General features: G+C 41.8%; 1 protein-coding gene across 11 annotated transcripts in view; it reads left to right on the top strand.

The window, feature by feature from the left end:
• PKP4 (plakophilin 4) overlaps window positions 1-22,070 on the top strand; it is a 54,817-nt gene that overhangs the window by 9,147 nt on the left and 23,600 nt on the right. For 8 of the 11 annotated variants that reach the window (XM_039698593.1, XM_039698600.1, XM_039698592.1 and 5 more), the window contains exons 2-3: window positions 8,778-8,911; window positions 18,437-18,549. In XM_039698593.1, coding sequence (XP_039554527.1) covers window positions 8,783-8,911; window positions 18,437-18,549 — 242 coding nt within the window. In that variant the 5' untranslated portion in view covers window positions 8,778-8,782. Of the gene's footprint in view, window positions 1-8,774; window positions 8,912-18,436; window positions 18,550-22,070 lie in introns of those variants that run through there. The other 3 variants (XM_039698595.1, XM_039698596.1, XM_039698594.1) reach the window with 1 other exon arrangement.

Below are 22,070 nucleotides of genomic sequence, written 5' to 3'. Positions count from 1 at the left end.
GTATTAGTAGAAATACCAAATTATCTATAGAGTAGAGTTTTGTGTAATTCTACTACAGTACTTTCAATTCTGAGGGCTGAACAAAATTAAATACACCTCGGAAAATATCACCTTTGGAATATTGGAGAACCGACGGAAGTATTGGTAATTGTGGCCTGAAAACCCAGATGCTTGTTGTCTAATTCTTATATTTTGCTTCTACATTCAAGGGGTTTTCTTAGCTTCTAGCTTGGAGAACAGAAAAGGCAAGAGCTTCATTTGCTTAAATGTAAAAGTTTGCAGGTAGAGTGTTCTTGGCAGCAAACAGAGTTTTGCTGTGCAATTCTATTTCAGGGCAAAAGGAAGAGTAAACTGCAGTTTATTAATTAATGAAACTTCATTTTAGTAAAATCTTTTGCTAATCAAGCCATGTTTATTGGAAAACAGTGGTATACCTCAATTTATGTTTATGGTATACAAGAATTTGACATTTCTGTAGTGGCCATTTGGGCAGGAACATCCACCGGTAGTGCTGAAGAACCCATAAATGTATCCTGAGTCAAAGCAGGGTTTCAGCATGGTCAGTTTTTCAGTTTTGCAGGGCACAGTCGGGTTAGTGGCCCTGCCGAGCGCGGCCGAGCCGCTGCCGCTCCGTGGCTCGCTGCTGAGCACGGCTGTCCCTGCAGATGTGCAGGCTGTGGTGCCAGTGAGCACACAGCTGTGCCGGGGCAGCGCTGCTCGAGCTGCTTGGCTCCTAAAGGCAGGATATGGCCGGCGCTGCTGGTGTCCAGCTCCAGACCTTCTCAGGGATACATGTGACACCACATCGCTCAAAAACTGCCATTGTCCAAACACGGAGCTGTGGAAGTCTGTAACTCTCCAGCTGTCTTTTGTCATGGGGGTTGTAGCTGATAATTGTTGTAGCTGAGAATTTTTTTTGTATAATGATTTTTTTTCAAATATACTATATGACAAAACTGAGAAGCATACTTTTATAAAGGCATATAACATCTGTTTGGGTTGCTAATACTTCCAGCTGAGGCATGTCTCCCTGCAGGAGTGACCATTCTCTCTAGCAATAACATAGTCACACTTCAGTAATAATTTTGCTAGGAGAAAATACAAGTAGAAATTGATCAGCAGCTGCAGCCATCGTTGTGGTCGGTAGTGGTCATATCTGTACTTACAGCCATTCTCATTTTAATTGCCATTTGCTTGTTTGTAGTTTTCAGGTGGGAGATGGAGCGGGTATGGGTGTGGAGCTGGGGCACAGGGCAGCAGTGCTGTCAGCACAGCACGCCTGTGCTGCAGGTTCTCAGCTGTCAGTCTGCAAGTTTTGTTCTGTGAAATTCATTCTGAAGGACTTCATACCTACATTAATTGCATCTATTCCAACACCAAAGGGAGAATTTATCCTTCTGTGCATGCTTGAATGAGTAATTGATGAATGCCCTAGCCACCTGACAGTCTGTTTGGAAAACCTAAAATCCTTCTGTGATGCTGCGTGTCCCTCCTCCCCCTCAGTGTGCAATAGAAGAGAGGCTGAACTTCATCCCTCGAGACCTGCTGTCTGTTTGCTATTCTGCAGAGCTGGCTTTGAGCACTGTGCTCTGATGAGGCTGTGTTCAGTGGCAGTGGATTTGGATACTTCAGCAGAAAAGAGCAACACAGATGTGGGATGGCCCAAAAGGAAGGCTCAGATTTGGGGTCTCTTTCTTATAAGTCATGGAGCCTTGTTGACTTAAACTACTAAAAACTCTATGGCCATTTAGCTTCTCGTACTTCATACATTTGCCAAGTGTAAATGCTCTCCAGACATCCTTCAGATGACAAAGAGGCTTCTTTGCAGGTGAGCTACAGACAGTGCCTCAGGCCTTGAAGGACATGCTTATAAATATGTCTTTATTCAAAATGGTTGTCTTGCTTTACATGTCTGATACCTTCTGGTGAATGGTTAGCTTGAAAGCTATAAAAGATATTAGTCTCGTGGGCATGTTACAACTAGATATTTGTGGATGTGGATTCTTGCCTGCTCACTGGAGTGGAGTTATAGCATGTAGCCATCAGCCAAAAAAAAGTAAAAAACTGTCTTTTCCTAGGAACTGTAACAAAAATATGTTTATCAAAAAGCTAGGGTAATGTACATTTTAAGATTTTAATCAGGGCATAGTACCAAGTGGTTTTTGAACCTGCATATATTTAAGTTAAAAAAAACCAAAACAAAACAAAACCAAAACAAAACAAAAACAAACCAACAAAAAAAAGCCACCAAAAAAAAAAAAGGAGGAAAAAATATGTCTTGTAAAGAAAAAGAGATTAGGAAGAGGCTAAATTTAGTAGTAAATCAGTTAAACACATCTCCCACATTTCTCAGGCAACGGGTCAGGTGTGTGTAGGTTTCTTTTTTGACTATGGGACTCAGTCTGTGCAACTGTGCAGGTGGTTTTTATTCTGCCATTACTGAAGTTACTTTCTTCCATATTTTCATCAGGTAATGTGTTTATTTTCTTGGTTTCATCCTTAAGTCCACATGAACTTGCGCACTACTAATGTCCATAAAGGAAACATGTCTCTGAACACAGTGGGGAGCCTGCACTTGATGCTTGGAGTATCTTCCCCTGCTGCATCTGGAAATTTCAAACCCTGTTTTTTATGTAAACACTGGAGCCATCTTTCACAGAACCCATTTTTAGTTGCTTGCATCGTCTTTGCAAGTGGGTAAGTTGTCATCTGCTGCCTCTCCCTCCAAAGACATTCTGCAGGCTGGCAGACAGAACGCAGAGCGTGGTTCAGTCACTTGGGTGCAGGAAGCTTGAGCATGTGAATCCCTGCCTGGTTCTTAGGTGAGCAGCACTCTGGCCTGGCAGCAGGGTGGAGCCAATGGGAACTGCTCCTACCTGGAAGCGTTCTGACAGCTCTGTCCAGGAACCTGGAAACAGATAAATTTTAATCATATCATCCTGTAAAAACTAGACATGTAGTACGTCTTGTTCAGCTTTCGACTTTTCATGTACACTGTAAAGGATGACCAGATTCTTTGACCAAGAGCTGAGATTTGCCTTGTTGCTCTTAGTATTGATATACAAGAATAACTTTGTCATGTAGCAAATAATGTTAGTGTCCCAGCAAGTTGATCTTAGCTTATAGGAGGTTTTCCCCTCTGTACTAATCAGTATTTATCTAATATCATTGGTAATTTACTACTGTTGCTTGAGTTACCCTTGCGGCTAGATAAATATGAGGATTTTCAGTGATGAGAGGTTGCCCATTGTTTTTCTCATGTTGCCCTCATGAAATAAATACATTATTATTATTATTATTGATCCAGTATTATTATTGTGTCCTAGCTGGCAGAGTTTGTAAGAATTGTATTACCTCTTCAGCACAAATTGTGCTGGTGACTGTTCTTACTGGCTGCAGGTCAGCAGTGGGAGGCTCAGAAACAGGGAACATAGGCAAGAAGCAAATTTGGAAGAATAACCAATGTAAGGAAGGCAGAAGGAATACGAAGGGAAGGGATTAGGACGTTGTGAAAAACACCACTTCTGTCTGGCAACAATCCTTAAAAGCTCTGGCTTTTTCTTGGGCCTGCAGTAAAAGAAGTGGGATTATTCAGTACTGGCAAAGCTGTCTGGATATGTCTAAGAAAATAACAGGAGGAGCACTGAAAAGTGGGGAGTAGAGACTAATGACAGTGAAAACTTAAAGTATGGTTTACTACACTTGGTTTGGTGATTTCGCATATTTCTTCTGTTTCTCAGTAGTGTGTTCTTGCTTCCTTGTGTCAGTGATTACTTGGCTGCAAGAAAACAGGAAAACACTCGGACTGGCCTGCTGCTGGAGGCACCGGGTGACTCTGCCCAGCCCAGTGCAGGATCTGTGGGAGGAGAAGGGCTGGGAGGCTTTAGGAGCTGGTGCCTGCATGAGCCACATGAGCAGAGCGGGGGGTGCACAGTGGAGGCAGCACTGCCCTCTGAAGGAGCTGGTATGGGGCTGTTGCAATTGTCCAGTGTGGTGGTCCCTGACAAACCCTCCCTGGATGGAAAGCTGACTCTTTATGGTGGCTTGGTTTGCTCTGCTTTGATTTACTGTGTGGTTTCATAAAGCTATTTCAGTGAGTCTCTACAGCAGAGAGGCTGGGAAGACCACTGTTCTCAAAATTATTTTAGGGTATTTCAAACTGGAGGTTTCAAATTGAGCAGATTTGTCTCTTGCACACTTGATCTGGACATGCCAGCCTCGAGCTAGGTTATCACTGTTTTTGGCCTTTATTTCTAAATAGAGAATTTGAAAATCCAGAATAGATGTTAAGAATTTCCTTGGACTTACACTACATGATGAACTATTTAAGTATTTTCCTGAAAAATTGTCTAAGTGACTGAAAGACATTATTTTCTACCAGAGACTGAAATGCACAGCGAATTCTCACTGTCCTCCATGGTTCCAAGCTTCTCATATTATACTGTTGAGCTCCATTAGAGCCATTTACACCACGCACAAGTCTTTGTTCTGCAACATCCACCAGATCATTCTAGAACATTTAAGGCTTCCAGTTCTTGTGTATTCTTTGCAATAGCAGAGAATTTAGTGTGTAAACGTTGATGTTCAGTGTTGTTAAGATGTAGTCAGGTGTGCTGAAATGCACTGAACAGAGCTATAAACAGTAAAATACATTTTCTGAGTTTTCATTGTGGCTATAGAGATCCTAGATCTTCAGTGTGCAGGAGCAGTTTGAGAATTAAAAGAACTGGAATGCAAGAAAGCATTAAGGTGCTTTTCTGATGGTACCTGTGTGTACTGGCTGATCCCTCCGTGCCCAGGGCTTGCAGAGAGCAGCCCAGGGCAGGAGCTAGGGACCTACAGCATGGGGCTGTGGGGAATGAGGGTTTGGACTGCCTGGGCAGTCTCCTGTGCTGGGTGATGTCTGACTGCTCAGCCAGGACAGGCAAAATAGCTGTGAACCTAGTTTTTTATGGTATGAAATCTGGCTGCTAGTTTTACAATAATGAATCAGTTATCTCTCCCCAAATGAGCGGGAGCACAAGTCCAGAGAGTATTTTGAGTGGATAAATCCTAGTCTTGTGTAGGTAAGAAAGTGGGTTTTGTAGTAGCTGCTCTCAGCTTCTCACTCATACCAGATTTCAAGGCTCTCACAAAACCTACTCTTGCTATTGCCTGTTCCTATAAGGTGAAGATGAGAATCTGCCTTGACTTTGTGAGTTGCTGTCCTTAAGCAGCATCCCTAGACAGAGCTGTGGGGGTGGGGACTGGGCCCTGGAGAGCTCCTCCTGCTCCCTGACTCTCCTGTGCTGTCACCCGAGCCCACGGGCCTGGCAGGAGGGCAGGGAGGGGATGAGCAGACTTGTTTATTAGCTCAAGTTTGTACCTAAGTGTTTGTAGGATCAGAGCCAACAGTTATTTAATGTTGGAATCAAGATTAGAAAATCAGTAACTTTGCCAAGAAATGTGTTAATTGAAGGAACATCAGTTGAAACAACTGCCTATGTGAAAGGATGTAAGTCTGTGATTACATCTCTTAACACTGAGATAGATGTACATTTAGCACTGACACCTTCACTAATAATTAATTTGATTGGTTTTTATCTGGATGTTTTTATTACATACTCAATACTGGGTATATTTTCTGTTCCAATGAATTAGCACACCTTCCAGCAAGCTCAGAGGGATGTTCTCTGGACTGGTTTGTTACAGAAATCTACTACAGATGGATTGAGAAATTATTCACAGTGTTGGGGTAAGAAGAGAGAGAAAACTATGGAAAAGCCAAATTGAGATTGTTTCAGTGCTGTATTTTGTATTTCTCTCCTGGAAATCCCAAACAGGATCCCTGCCCAAGCAGGCACCGCCCTATTGCGTGCAGGTGGAGACACAGTGGGATACATGGACCAGCAGGCAGCCCCCTTCTGAGAGAAGTGCATGTCAAACATGCGAGTTTTGAAGACTTGTCCTTTACATTGCTTAGCAGGTGTTTCTAAATGAAGGAAAGGCTTGATTGGGTAATTTTATTACTTGATATGCTTGTAAATTTATCAGGTCATTTAGAAACCTGAAACACTGAGTTGTAGTCATAAAAGAACTATGGTAAGCGATGTAAAAAATCAGTTATGACACATGGAATTGTGGCATGTATTCTGTGCTTTGGGTTCTTACTGCTTGATTAAAGAGTTTGTTTTCAGAAATAAAACTTTGAAGAAACCATTTCTATTTTCTAAAACCCTAAAGTTGTGCATTTGACTTTTCAAAATCCTATTATACAATTATTAGAGGTAGTTTTTTATTCTGCTTGCTTAATTGCTATTAATGGATTCTGTAGAAATGGTCCTTGAAGCTTTAGTTGTGTGCCCACCTGACATGCAGCTTGCACCTGACATAGGCTCAGTGTGGCAGCCTTTGTATTTGCAAGCTGAAACCAATAAAAATAGTGTTTCAAAAATAGCCAGACATGTCTGGGTATTCATCTGTGGCACCTTGGAACTCAAGGAGCATTTAATGACGCTTTATTTGTCGAGAGTGAGTTCTGTTCCAGTTGCAGTTGACGGAGGTCTCCCACAGCCCCGCACCCCACGGGCCTGGAGCTCGGCCGAGCACGGGAACCCCTGCGGGAGCGGCCGTGGGTGAGCGCGCGGGGCTGTGACCGTGCCGGGGCACAGGGAATGCTCGCCGTGCGCCGCGGGGCTTGGCCATGAGGAGGACAGCGTGCCGGGGTGGTCACAGCGCCATGTCTGTGGTGAGGGGAGACGCGCGTCTGTGGGGAGAGACGGCGAGGGGAGACCCGTGTCTGTGGGGAGAGACGGTGAGGGGAGCGCCATGGCTGTGGGGAGAGAAGGCAAGAGGAACGCCATGTCTGTGAGGAGAAAAGACAACGGGAGTGCCATGTCTGTGTGGATGGAAGGCAAGGGGAGTGCCATGTCTGTGAGGAGGGAAGGCTAGAGGAACGCCATGTCTGTGAGGAGGGAAGACAAGGGGAGCACCATGTCTGTGGGGAGGGGAGAAGGCAGTAGAGTGGCTGTTGATGTGGCTGGGCTAGCATTTTCAGGTGTCCTTTGTGCAGTTTCCTTTGCCTTGTTCCAGAAAATAAGTGGTGTACATGTATGGTAAGAATGGGCTGTTCATACAGGCTCATTTCAGAGTATGTACAGGACAGCCTCCCTGTGCTTCACCTGCAAGGTGCTGACGGGACGAGTCCTGCCTTTCTGGGTTGGGCCCCTTCTCTGATGTGTTTGGGAAGCAGCTTTCTTTCTGCATTTGCAGTGGTGGATGCTGGTGGGTGACCAGGCTTCTGCACCACAGGTTGCCCCCATGACTGCTCCACTGCCTCTCCTCACTCGTCTCACCTGAGTTTCCCCAAAAACTTTGTTTCCCTCAGTGGCTGACGTGAAACTGCACATGAACCGTGTCAGGAGCTCTTTTAGCAAACCAGAACAGGGTGGTTAATAAAGACCCCGTGCTAGTGCCGGAAGAGCTCATGGGCCTGAAGAGGAGCCATTCCTCTTACAGCCCATATGCTGCTGTGCACAGAGTAGAACAAAAGCACTTTTTCTTACACCATCACCTCACCTCTCCATTAGCAGCACAGCACTCTGCTGACAGCACAGGGCTTTGCCTTTGCCTGGGCTCTGCATACAGTGTGAGGGAGAAACCTCGCAAGAGGCCAGTGATCCCAGGAGAGATCCCTCCAGGGTCAGCTCAAGTCCCCTTTCAACCCTGTCAAAAACATGCAGCTCTGCAGCACAGGTGTGCACTGATCCTGTGCATTGCCCTGTGCTCATTCAGGTGCTCATGGCTGATACAGCTCCACACTGAGGGGTCTCATGGGTCCATTCCTGGCCTTGGAGCCCATTTGCAGCCTAAGCATCTCCTCACTCTTTGAGTAATGAATGGAATGGAGAACAAATCTGTTCCTCTTTGTCTGCCCTAGGAATATTGGGTGAGTGTGTTCTGAAAATCTAAAATGAAATACAGATTACTTCTAACATTAGACCTCACAAGCCTTATTTTCTGAAGGAAATTAAAGCGTGGTATCTGTGTAGAAGCTTTGTGAATGCCACTTACTTGCTGTTTTCAAAGCATTAAACACACTTTGTAACTATCTCTGTAATATTGGTTAATAGTGACTTTGATAATTGAACAAATTAATTGCTCTTTTCTATGGATTGGAGTTGTCAGTGTGCTGCCTCTGCAATAACACAGCTTGGGATTATTGGACGCTAATCCTGTCAGTCCTTTCCACACTATCCATAGCCCAGGGCAATTGCTTTAACTTTAGCATTTTAATTTCCTCTTTTGCAAAAAGAGCATTAGAAGCATTGCTCCCATTAAGCTTTTATTACCATAATTAGTCTCTTCCATAGTTTGTTCCTGACAGCAGAGCATTCTGCTGTTATGTGTCATTCTTCTGTGCTGAAAACTGCATGTGGTAAACTTGTACTGATCCTGGGTGTGCTTAATAGTTAACACTAGTATTTTTCATGCATCTTGAATTGTGCTAGTTTTATTGACCACCACAAAATAGTATTTTTAAACATAATCTTGAAGCATCATGAAGGTTGCTTGCTCCTGCCCAACTCTTGAGTTGTGTAGGTGATTCTGGTCTCCATTTGTGAAGGTGAAACACAGTCACACAACATAGACTGAGTAATGAAATAAAGTTCTCTGCTAATTTAGTTAAGCTTGAAAAGCTTCTAGAAAAAAATGAATATAATTCATAATCCTGAAAACTTGGATATTAAACATCACTGGCTGAAAATGTAAACTATATTAAAATCTTGTTATTGCAGGCAAAATGCCAGCCCCTGAGCAGAGCCCAATGGTGGAGGAGGGGCTGCCGCAGACAGCACAGGAGACTTCCACAGGCCCAGGCATGGAACCAGAGACTACTGCCACGACCATTTTAGCTTCTGTAAAGGAACAGGTATCTATCTGCCTTGTTTCCAGCAATTCCTGAGTTCAGAGTGTGTGTGGAGTTAACCGCCGTCTCTTACTGCATTGCTGCAGCAACCATTGCTGTTTGTTTCTGTGACATGTCACCCAGTGCCACCATAGTCTGTTGTGGGTATCGGTTTTAGAATCTGAGCATAAGGGGCTCGGTTACCTGCATTAAACAGAAGCATCATTCTGGTGTTCTGTATCCCTTGGAATGTCTGCACTGCTGTTATAAGTCAGACTGGAAATGCAGGTTTAGTGGCAAAGAAATAGAAAAACTGGTGTAGAATTGATGCAACACTAGAATCAGTCCTTTCAAGTCCTGCAAAAGTCCTGCACATACAGATTGGGTATGATCAATTGTGCTTTATTAGAAAATGGTCTTTAAACTTTGAGTTTGTTTTCAGTTATCAATACCAAGGTACTAATACACGTGAAGCACATTTATGGGTGTGTATCTAAAGTGATAAATTCTACAGGAAAAATAAAATTGCATTTGCAATCAAATTCAGCCTTAATTTGTAAAGATCATTCAAGTGGAAAAAATAGCAGTTCTACAAGGAAACACCCCAGTTAAGGTTTTCATTTTTTAAAATTTTTTAAATTTAAGGAACACAAAGGGAGAAGGAATACTTTAGCTTTCATTGTATCATACTGAGAAATAATCATTATCTTTGTTGCCTTTATACATAAACTGTAACATCTGAACCTCAGAATAAATCTGCTTTGCTTTCTCTGTTTTGGAACTTCCTTGAAGATGAATCACAACTTGATTCAAGATGTAGCTCTGAATGCAAACGATATAATAGTTCTTATGTTGTCCTGTATTAATATTTTTTTTAAAGGTGAGAATTAGGTTATATCTTCTCCAGACAGGGATCCTGTGCCCTGGATCTGCAGTGGCAGTGTCAGAGCTGGGCTCTCCAGGCAGGGAGCTGCAGTGGCAGTGGCAGAGCCGGGTTCTCCAGGCAGGGACGCCCTGCCCATCTCCAGACAGGGATCCTGTGCCCTGGATCTGCAGTGGCAGTGTCAGAGCTGGGCTCTGCAGTCAGGGACAGCTCTGTGCTCCAGCTGTGCTGGATCCCATCAAGTGAGCAGGCAGGGCAGTGCTGTCGGGAACAGCTCCAGACATGAGTGTGCACTAAAGGCTTTTGTTAGTGTTCTTTGCCCAAACAATGTTTGTATCTTTTTATTAGTCCTGGAGAAAAAATTATAATGGAATATTTTTTTTCTTTTGAAAAGGAGGTTAAAACCTCTTCCTCTTTCCATTTGTAAAAAGACTATTAAATATGTTGCTATTGCATAACTAAATTGTGATGAAAGCTAAAAAAAATTAAATAGTAATTTATCATCAGCGTTGCACAAACTTCAGAATTGGAGCCTTACTGTTAAATGTACAGACACATAAAATGAGTGTGAGGGGAGGAAGGTGTAAATTGTCCTTCAGTCTTGGAAGTGATAATATGGAAGAATTAAGAGCTGAACTACTGCTTTCTGGTATTTTTTCTGTTGATAATAATTAAGGACACTGACATGTTCAACACCCTTCCTGTGTGGCAGAAAGCCCAGAACAGAATATTTTCCAGTGAAGTTCTTCACTTTATTAAGCTTGAACAGAAACTGCTACACTGTTTGCTGTTTCCTTTGGTACAGGAATTGCTGCGAGGGGCAGTAGGTCAGTGTTTGTAAAATAGAACTGCCACACCCTGACCCAAGTACTTCAGAAACACTGCAGTGGAAACACAATCAAGAAAAGCCTTTATTATTACTTGTATTGGGCAAGATTTTAATTTACTAAAAACTTTTAAAATTACTGCAGTAGTTCTAAGATAGATAAATGTATTCAATTACTTCAAGCTTTCTGCCATAGCCATGAGACAATAGTTATGATTATACAAAAAGTTGCACTAATTAGCCTTTGAACCCTACAAGTTGCTTCTAAATAAAGTTCCCACTTGTTTCCATTTGTTTCCTTTCCCTAGGACTGCAAATCAGTTTGAAGCAACTATTTTACCAAATTGGAGTGTGTACTCTAATCTCTGATCAGTCTCTTGTTGAGTCAGGTGTCAGACAGCTGGGTCTATCTAAATTGGTCATGTTTTAGGAAAGGAACATTTCAATTCACTTGTAGTGTTATAAAATAACACAAGCAGAAGAGGTGTAATCTGTGAAGAAATTTAGATCACTGTAGCTTTGTGCTTTTCTGACAAAGCTCAAGATCTGTTTTAAAGTGAATATGAGCCCAGGTGGGCAAGAAAGCCAAAGGCACCTGGCCCTTGTCAAAACTTGTGTGCCCATCAGGACTAGGGCAGTGCCCTCCCCTGTGCTGGCACTGCTGAGACATCTCCAGTTCTGGGGGCAGTTTTGGGTGCCTCAATATAGGAAAGACATTGAGGGGCTGGAGTGTGTCCAGGGGAGGAAACGGGCCTGGAGAATTCCTGAGGGAGCGGGGAAGGGGCTCAGTTTGGAGAAGAGGAGGCTCAGGGGCCCTTGTGGCTCTCCACAGCTCCTGCCAGGAGGGCACAGCCGGGGGTCGGGCTCTGCTCCCAGGGAACAGGGACAGGAGCAGAGGGAACGGCCTCAGGCTGGCCCAGGGCAGCTCAGGTGGGCACAGCAGGAATTTCCCCATGGAAGGGGGGCTCAGAGAGGTTTGGAGTGCCCATCCCTGGAGGTGTCCCAGGAATTCCTGGAGGTGGCACTCGGGGCTCTGGGCTGGGGACAGGGTGGGGATGGGCACAGCTGGGACTTGGTGGTCTGGGAGGGCTTTTCCAGCCTCAGGGATTCTGTGACTCTCATAGAGGAATTCCTTTTTGAATGCAGGAGAATCCCAAGACTAATTGTAATGAAGCTGTAACATATTTTCATATTTTTGTCTTTAAGTGAATTTGATGATGGATTTTGAGTATTTTAGGTTTGTTGTGGTTCTTTTTTAGGTTTGTTTTGGGGTTTGTTTTGTTTTGTTTTGTTTGTTTGGGGAGGGGATTCTTTTCTATGGGTTTGTTTTAGAGGAGGGTTGGGAATTTTTTTTCCCTAAAACATGAATTTCACTTCTAAAATGTTACAAGGCTTCCATACTATCATGGGTAGAAGTATCTTAGGAATTGCTGAAACAAGTTTTAGATAAAAGTAAAACATGTCTATACTTCTGAATCCTGGGGTGTTCTGAATCCTGCATAGACATTTATTTGAGTTCTGTAGGGAATCTCTTATCCAAGTTAAAAGTAAATTGAGTATTTTCATACTAAAATAACAATTTATTAGAAATTGTAGGGGCAGCATGGTATTTTGGGGGACTTGGAATGTAGGGCAACTAATTGCCAACTGCTCCTTGTAGGTTTGTGGAATCGTTGCTATTTTCTGTGTTCAAGCTGTATAATGCTGGATTTGGAATGAACTGCTGCTGAATTGACAAGATTAAAGGGGATCATTTGGAATTGTGAATTTCATGCTTGGCACATTAGTTTTCAGTGGTTGGGCTGAGAAAAGGTCTTGCAGGAAAAGCCACTCATCAATGCAGTTTTCAAAAGTAACTGGAATGTGCTGATTTTAATGTCTTTGCTAAGACAGAAGCACTTGCAGCAGTGGCTGGTTTTTTAGTTTGTTCTTTGGTTTAGCTGTTTGTGACACTTAGAGATGGGCAACTTTTCACCATTTCTTTGGTAAATAGGTGATAGAGTAAGAATGATTGGATATGCTTTTCAGATGGAAAGTACTTGAGATTCTCTACATGTTTTTCTATAAGTGCTGTTTGTTCAGGACTTCAGCAAAATTTTTTCCTTTTGTGTAAGTGTATTGAACTGTATTGTATAAATAGAGAATGTGCACCTCACTTTTTTATTCATTATTGTTTAAGTACTAATTTTTACATTATTTTTGAGATGCTTTTTATAGGGTTTGGGAGCAGGGAGCAAACCTCTATGTTTTTCAGATGGAAACTGAAGGAAGAATGCATTCTGCCAATTTTGTGTTGCATGTTAAAACATCTTTTTGACTGAGAACTATTGATATTAAGTCTTGGAGATTTCTTTACAGTTCAGATATGTAGTGCTGTACATTCAGTAGTCTGTGTAGGCATGTCACTTCATGGAGATACCTGAAAAGAGACTTACTAAATGCACTTCAGTAACTGGGCACAAACTTTGAAATTCTGATTTGCATGCATCTAATGATCAGTTAGGTGATAAATGTGTGGCAGTTCTGAATTGAAAGCAGTACTTTTCATTGAATGCCCTCCCAAGTTTGGCATGAGTGAAACAAAAATCTTGGTCAACGTTTTGTGAATGGCTGGAAGAACTGGGGTTTTCTTCCAACTCTCTTAGTGTTGCGTTCAATTGCATAGGTCACTCTTGCCTACTTAATCCTAGAACTCTGAGGTTTAGAGTTTCTGCTGTTTACCAGCATCTTAGTTTCAGTGAGTCAAGTCTGAGATGTCAACTTCCTAAATGTCTTACTGTAGAATAAATTTAATGCCATTGCTGTCTCAGGTGAAATAGCTAGCTCATTTCCTTAATCAAAATTCTCTGTACTCCTTTATCCATATGATGACTCAAAGTTAATTTTCCTTTCTCCTTTGCACTGTTAGGCTTCAGAGGAGAAACTCCCCTTGCAAAAGAGCCTATCTGGACCTGTGGGGGCCTCTGACATATGCTGGAGTATTGACACTTTGTGTAGCACACTTGGTTTAGATTATCAGCCTGTCTGCTCAGCAGTGACTGAACCCTGGTGCCCAGCTGGCAGAGCAGTACCCTCGGCTCCAGCACTGACTTGAGCTGCCCGAGTGTTGTCACAAAGCTTCCAGAGAGGATGTGTCAGAGGCAGTCCGGGAATGCCTCCAGTGCCATTCTTCCCTCCTGCCACTGGCAACAGTAAGCTTTTTATAAAATGCTAAAATTTTGATCTCTCATCAGCTAGAGCAGCACTAAACTGTTGTACCAGACTAGTGAACAATGCATGCATAAAAGTATTAAGGGCTTTAATGGTCTGCTGCTGTTGAATACAGAGTAAGTGTGATCAGCCAGTAATTGTAGCTGTGTCATCTCACATCCTGTAATCTGTGATTCTCTCTACACTGTCCAATTTTTTATCTTTTGTCTTCTGTTTTGGAAGATACTGAGATACTGAAAGCATGCAAATGCTGTTGTGTGCGTGAGTAAACTTAATTTTTACAGAAAACATTAAAGTTGCTCTAATATGGTTAGTTAGAAGTACAGGCTTTTTCTGCAGTGGATTCTGGTAGAGAATTTAAATATTGGGTCACTACGGTATGACATCCATTTTGGAAAATACAGTATTCCATGTGGGTTTAAGTAGTCGGTTGCTTGATCTAGCTCTGAATTATGGCAGGTAGGAACAGAGAACTTTGCACAGATGAGTGCAAGAGGTTAACATAAAGGAAGATATAAATCAACTTCTGTTTTGTTTGTCCTCTTCTTTGTTGCACATTTGCATCATGAAAATATCCAAAATATAATAGCCTTTTCTGTATCCCTGTGTGAACTTTCACTGGTGATGGAAGTTGTGTGGCTCTGCACTGTGTTTACAGTTGAATAAGAAATAGTAAACACAAGGTAAAAATATTCCTTTCAAATGCAGGCTACACTTTCTTAGATGAGTAACTTGAGCTATTGAAGGAGGCTCAGCTCAATTGTTCAACAGACAACACTTTTGCAATTGGAAAACATTTTATATTTCAGCTTACAATTACCTTCATAATGTTTTGTTGGCAGTGACATTTGGCATTTGAAGCAACTTAACATATCCCACTGTTACTGCAACTGGGAGTGCCAGCCTGTCCTAGCCCAGTCTTCTGTCACAGCAGCCACTGAGAACTGGTCAAGTTAAGAAGCTGCAAGAGATGCCTTTGTTTAGCCTGATGTCCAGCTGCCCAGTCTGTGTCTGGCTAGCCAGGCATGAGCCATTCGAAAGGGATGTGTGACTTCTCTTTATTGCTTGTGCAATTGCTACTGATTCTTGCAGAGCTGTCAGTAGAAAACCTTTTACTAGCCACCTGGACCACTGTTTGTTTAAAGTTCTCTGTGTTTTTCCAGAGGTCCTCAAATCACAACAGGGCAGGAAGAAAGTAATTTTTATTTTTCAGTATGGTGAATGTAAATTCCTCATTTTCATCTGTGTTACTGAGGGAGAAATGTTCCTCGTTAACATAAGTTAAAAAGATGAATCTGCAATGGTATCACGATAGGATGCAGATAGAAGGCACAGAATTGCCCCTAAACCCTCTTTTATTATCCAGTGCCTGCAACAGGAGAATGGCAGTCTTCATGGTCAGTTGTGCAAACAGCATTCCCATTACTTACTTGTTTTCAAATATTTGCTGGCAAGAGTCCAGCACAGTGGTTGTTGTCCCTTGCTCTGGAGCCACCAGCGTCTCAGAGACACTGAGCTTTTACCCAGAGAGAAGATTCAGCTGCTGAGATTGGTGTAACTAGCCTTGCCTGTACCTTGATGCAGTGAAATGTCATCCCAAGTGAGATTCCTGCTGGGCAGAGCTTGCCAAGGAAGAGCAGTTGGTCACCTGGTATGAACACTACAACACCAACACAGGGTTTGGCCCTCCTCCGAAAAAACTACAGCCTCCAAAAGGAGATTAGACAGCTCTATAATGTTCTGGGCTCTGGTTTTCACTCACAGCAGCCTGTCTGCCTGCAGCTGGTACCAACTGTTTTCCAAATTGAGCTGCTTTCTTGCCCTGTGTATGTGTGCTTCCTGATCCGGACCTGAAATTGTGCTTAAAGCTTTTATTGTAGTTTCGTATTAAGAATGATGTCCTGAGGCTTTGCAGTGGAATTTTAGGTTATGAACATAAAACCTGCAGTTTGATCAGGTGATTAAGTAGTTTCTGCTAAAGAGGTTTATAGAATTACAGGTTGCTTTTTTTTCCCTCAATGTATGTTGAATAATTTTGAATAAATGTAGTTCTGGCTGAGCCAGTGTAGTGTGTCTGTCTAAGAAGGTTTGTTTGCTCCTTGGGATGCAGTATGGCAGTGTGTTCTGTAATTTTATGTCTGATTTTACTATGTGCTTGACACATACATGTTCTGCTGAAAATGCTAATAAGCCTATTAAGAGTTGTATTTGAGTCCTGCAATGCCATTTTATCAGTAGCCAGTGCTGCAGGAGTCAGTGAGTTGTGATTTGTGCCCAGGGCAGAGCCCTGTGCAGGGAGCATCCTGTTCAAGAAGTGAGCTCTCCCACTGCTCCCAGAGAAGCTGGAAACAAATTCTGATAGATTCCTGTCAGCCTAGTGTGCTGTCTGATAGATACCCATTGTGGGGGTATGTCCAGTGTACACTCAGAGTGGTATAGAATTTCATTATAAGGAAGCATTAACTAGAAAGGTGGTCAATTTAGAGCTGGTTAGGACTTCATTTCCTACAATAATAATAATAATATGATTTAAGGTAAAAGAAAAAAGTTTTAAAGCATGAGGTATTCCAGCTGTAAAAATGATGGTAGTTCTGAAACTATCCATCTTGTTTATTTATGCAGGTATGTAAGACACAGCACCTGCTGCAGATCTCAAATTTAATAAGGCACATACACAAGTCAGCACTCATGGTTTCAAAGTTTGTAAACTGCTGCTTCATTGGACTCCCAGCTGGGCATGCCAGAATGTAGTCAGACTAGAAAACAGAGCTGGATTTTTTTTTTCTTACCTATGCTTGCACTTGCAAAAGCACATTGGATCTTCCTAAGCATCAGTGTGATTTAAAACTGGCAGATGGGTTGCAGGCCTCTTACCCCTCTGCTGTTCAGTGCACTATGCAGTTTGTGGCTTTCTGGTCAAGGTCAAGATAAAGTGAGGAACAATGTAAATAGACAGCTGATGGTATTGCTCCCAGCTCAGCAGTGCAAGTGTCTCTGAAGTGGCCAAATGAGGCTTGTTGACTTTTTCTCCTATTTCTCCTTAGCTCAGTTTTTTCTGATAGAATACAAGCAAGTTTTGCATTTAAATGTAGTTTAAATAAATGAAGTAAAATGTATTGCTCTGTTGTCCACTTGCATCATTCACCTCTTCTACTCTCAAGAAGAATAGAAATATAGTTCTTCTGTTTTAATTGCCTTTGAATTTTTGTAGTGTGGGGCAAAAAGCAAGGATTTTTATTTAAATGGACAATTTATTACTTGAGATGTTATGCAGCAAGACATTTTCTAGAATAATGTGTTCATTAATGCCTTTATCTGTAATGGAAAGGGAAATTAATACAGATTAGTTGAATTGAAGCAATTAATGGCTAGCATGTTTAATTTTATTCATCTAATTAAAAGATCAGTAAATAACAATAGGTTTTCAGATTTGCAGTTTGCATCCATGATATTGCTGTTTAAATATTGGTTTAATAAGTAGGAACAGGAAACATGTCCTGGATGCAAACCCACTTTTTCTGGCCAAAATTGGGGATGTTAGGGTGTTTATTCAGTTTGGTTAGGGAGTTTTCAGAAATGTTTGGACACATCCACTATCACATGTATCCTCTGGAAGGGCAGGAGCAGAGAGTGGTTGGTGGAAGGGAAGTGGTTCCGCCCCATTCCGTGCGATGTGGGACGTGAAGGAGCAGTTTGCAGGAGCTGATGTCCCTGGCTCCATACAGCTGCTGGGCAGCAAACCTCATCAGTCATTTGAGCTTTCACATCAAACGAGTGCTCTGTGTTGCACTTGACCTCTATATAAGACTTGCTTGGTGCTTCATCTGATTACTAAATATTGGTGTTCAGCTATTTTTAGATGGTTTATCTAAACTTCAGAGGGTTTACAGTATCAGTTTGAAAAATAATGCAATTGCTCAATAGAACCTTTTTCTCTGGTCAATAAAAGCTAACTGAGGAGAAAAATGCCCTCAATATCCTTTGATGTGACATAGTCTGGATTTCAGAGAGCTTTAGAAAATGGTTCCCGATTTCAGTTACACCCGTCCTGTGCAGCACTGGTATTTCCCACATGACCCTTGCAGTGTTGCATTACAAAAGCCTCTTAAAAAGGCCGAAGAAGTTTGGTACCCTTGACCAAGAAATATAAAAAAAGCTGAACTCAGAAAAGATGAAATAGCACATCTCTACACTCAGCCAGTTTGAAGTTATAAATCTTAAGGTTTCCGACTACAGTCAGAATGTAGGATAGCTTAGGATTTGAAGGTTTATAATTGGAAAGGTTAGGATATTTTCCAGTTTCCTTGTTTATAGATTAAATTGAAGACTGATTTTGTAGGCACTGATTTTGTTAGACTGTGGTAATGTAAGAAGACACAAAAATTTTAATTGCAGGAGTAATAAAACCCAAGAATGCTTAAATGTTTTTCTTTCTGTAACAGGTGATAAATCAGTATTTGCATGAATCACTGATTTAAAGACACATTTAATTTCCACTTTTATAGTTTATTCACCTAAGGAAGAGTCAAAACACAACACACAACTGTGATGAATCAGTGATTGTTTCAGAGTTAATCCACACCCATTTTTTAACATCAAGAATGCTTTTCTTTTTATTTTGAAATTTCAGGAACTTCAATTTCAAAGACTTACCAGAGAACTGGAAGTGGAAAGGCAAATTGTGGCTAATCAGCTAGAGAGATGTAGGCTTGGAGCAGAGTCACCAAGTATCGCCAGCACAAGGTACAGGTCCTGATGACTTTACTTTCATTTGTCCCATAAATTAAAGGCTTTTTAGTGGTGCTTATGTCCTCTATACAATATATTTTCACTGATAGCTATTCACCTCTGTTAATATCTGAAGGATTAAAAAAAATGCAGATTTGCTGTAAAGAGTTATGGGACAGTTTCAAGAGGCCTCTCTAATGACAACCGTGTATTTTTCCAGACACTTTCTGAATTCACAACTGGAGAACTAGTGGTTTCCAGGGTCGCCTGGAAACAGCCAGCAAGTCCCAGGACTACCTGTTTTTGGTGGCAGTGCTGGTTAATTTGTTCTGCGGGGGAGCATAGGAGTACTTAGGTTCCTGGTACAGGGTCTGGCAGAGTGGGTAGAAGAATCTGTTATATTGGTGAATTCAAGAAGATAGATGTTAGAAAAGTTGAAGACTGAAACTTAGCTAATTTACTTAAAATACTTGTGTAAATGTCTGCTTACCTGTCTCAACAAGAGAAATAAAATACTGATTTTCGTGGTTGCTTGTAAGGGGTAATACAAGTTTATGGAGTTTAGTACATGACATTTTATTAGAGAAATCCCCCTATATTAAGAATTTTAGGTTACACGAAGTTTTCTATATAGTGTATATAGTTGTGAATGTGTTGTTGCTGCAGATATTTGAAAGGGAAGCTAAAGGACGAGTGGAACAGCTCATGCAGCCTGTGGGGTACTGGAGCGTGGCTGGCAGCTCTGCGGGCAGCGCGCCCGGCTGGCCGGGAACAGCCCCTTGCTGCTGCCTCGCAGCACAGATGTACTCCAACCATGGAGGCGTAGCAGGGAGCTGCGATACTACAGGAATATGTGTGAACTACATACATTTTTAACAGAATTATATTTTTAGCTTTTTACAGCTTTTCACCGTTTTATAAATATTTAATAAATAGTACTTAATTTTTTCATCTGTTGCCTTTTCTTGATGACAGCAGCAGTATAGCCAAGCAGGAAAGTAGGCGACGGAAATCACTGCTTTTCTCTCAAGTGGTGCTGTTTAAATCAGAAATACTTTTCACCTTGTGGAGTACTTGCTGAGATAATAGGCTTAAACTGTTTCATGTCATGCAAAACCTGCAAAAGATACACTGGGAATTGACCTGTCCAATCTAGGAACTGGAGGTCATAATTGTGTTTACATAATTTTTAATAAAATAGCACACTGCTTAACAAATTCAAAAATCTGCAATTTCCCTAAGTGTCAGTGTTGTTCCTGAAGGCCTGCTGTGCTGTGCACAGGTGTGGGCTGAGACCTAGCTGGGACCTCCACCAGCCCCTTCTGCCTTAGCAGAGTGGCAGAGCCATTTCACTGAGAGGGATGCTGGCCCCTGTTCTAACCTGGAAATTCAAAGCTGCAAAGTGTTTGTGAGCTGCCACATGAAAAAGTAAAGCAGTGCTGGTGACCCTTAGTGTGTTTTGTTTCTAAATGTTTTCATGCAAAACCTTTTCTGTTTATCAGATTTTTCCCTTTTCCAGATTGGCAGCTGGTTGAATTTTGTATCTAAGATAACTTTGAACTAAAGCAGTGAAATGGCAAGGAAAAGGTGTGAAATTAAGAAAGGGGCAAAACCAAAAACAAACAAACAACAAAAAATCAAATTAATCAAAACCTCAAACAATAAAAACCCAAACAAACCAATCCAAATGCTTAAAAATACGCTTGAGCAAAACCATCAAAAGGATAAAAAATAAAAAGGCATAAATGGATTTGAGCACATTTTGTATGCATGCTGTGTCTCCAGTTACCAAATATTTGTGTTACTGTCATATCTTCTCTTGAAATGTCATGTATGTCATACCAAGCTGTTATGATATTTCTGATAGAGGAATATTTCTGTATTTCTACTCTACTAACCTAATTCTTTTTCAAGGATAGTAGTGGGCTAAATTAACATTTTCCAAAGTTCAGCTTGCCACGTGTGGGCTCTCTTTGGATATATTACATGCTGCTGTCAGGAAGAGACAGCATTGTGACTAATTCCAGCAGCAGCTCGGCATGGGCCCTCCAGTGTGTCACCACAGAGGCTTTAAACACTGAAATGAAATGCACTGGAGTTACTGCTCCAAGCTGACAGATTTGCGGTTTTCTAAACATGGCACCTGCTAGGTGATGATATCAGTAGGTGATGTATGCTAGACTTGTTCCAAAATCATTTAATAAGAGTCAGGTTAAATGCTTAACCAGTTGAAGTGTTGATGAAGCAGCTTTCTTCCTGTGACCCACAGTCAGAGCAGCCCTTTTCATTCCTGTGTTCTGTACCTGTAAAGGAAGTTCAGGTAGTCAGGTATGTTGGGCAGGGATGTGCTCTGGGTTGTAGCCTTGTGTGTGTGACTGTAAAGTACATGCATGTATTCAATGTGTTACCATTGCCAGCAGCACAGAGCCATGCTGCCTCAGTGTAAGGAACTGAGTTTCCAACAAGTCTCAAGAGCAGAGCAAAAGGGAAAGAGTGGAAAATTTGGTATTCAGGTAGGGTGACGGTTCTGGGGCCAGAGGTTGACTTTCAGACACCTGAAGTCTGCATTGGAATTCTCTTTTACTTGAAGTCTCATTGTTCTCCTTTTGCTTGAAGTCTCATTGAACTCTAGTTCAGTTTGTGTTAGCATGTGTCTTTAGCACTCTTGTACAAATATTTTGTTTCCAAAAAGGCTCCTAAGTGCTTGTTTTCATTGTAGAAAAGAAGTATCTCATGCTGTTCATGTAGCCAAGCTACTTTTTGTAATTGGTAGCTGTGTTAGAAAGAAGTAAAATAAAAGGTCATTTAGAAATTGCTACATTTTACCCAAAATCAGTGTCTCATGCTGATATTTAGACACAATCAAATCTGATGGACTTGCCTATTTTTCCTTTGAAGAGCTTTTTATTTGGAAAACAGTAGCTTGTAATCACTGTGAAAATGATGTATTATTCAAAGTTTGGTATTTTATATTTAGAGTGAGGAAATACATTTTCCCATAAAAATATTTAGACTGATGTTAATAACACATGGATGAATTCTGCATTTGCCTGCATCAGTACTACTGTGAGCACAGGAAAGCACATGACTCAGAGGAAGGACAAAAGGATGAAGATAGTTTGGTAAAAAGTCAGTATTGGAAAAATGCAGGAGAAGGTTGGGTTTTACACTGGTATCAGACACCTGCTTGGTCTGTGTAGTAGTTGATTCTGAAGGCATCTTGCTAACCTGGACAGTGTGACGTCTGTCACCTCCTCACTCTCAGAGTTGTAGCTGCGTGTGTCAGGTGGTTTGACTTGTTCTGTACAAAGGATCAGAAATCCCTCTGGAAAACTGGAAACTGAAAAAACAGTGAAAAAATGAACAGAAACAGACCTATGATTTTTGAACTGCTTTACGTGTAGAAGCCAGATGCTCTCGAGTGGTGATCCCCAAACCTCCTTTGCTGGACCCTGCCATGAGCAGTGTCTGCTGCTGTCCGAACAAAACGTTTGGTGCTGGTGGTACACAGGTGCCTGCAGGCTGTGCACGCTGGT

The sequence above is a fragment of the Passer montanus genome, unplaced genomic scaffold (genome assembly GCF_014805655.1).
Source record: "Passer montanus isolate IOZ18808 unplaced genomic scaffold, ASM1480565v1 scaffold128, whole genome shotgun sequence".
NCBI classification, from domain to species: Eukaryota; Metazoa; Chordata; class Aves; order Passeriformes; family Passeridae; genus Passer; species Passer montanus.
Note: the sequence above shows the minus strand (reverse complement) of the source record. Positions and strands in the feature narration are given on the sequence as shown.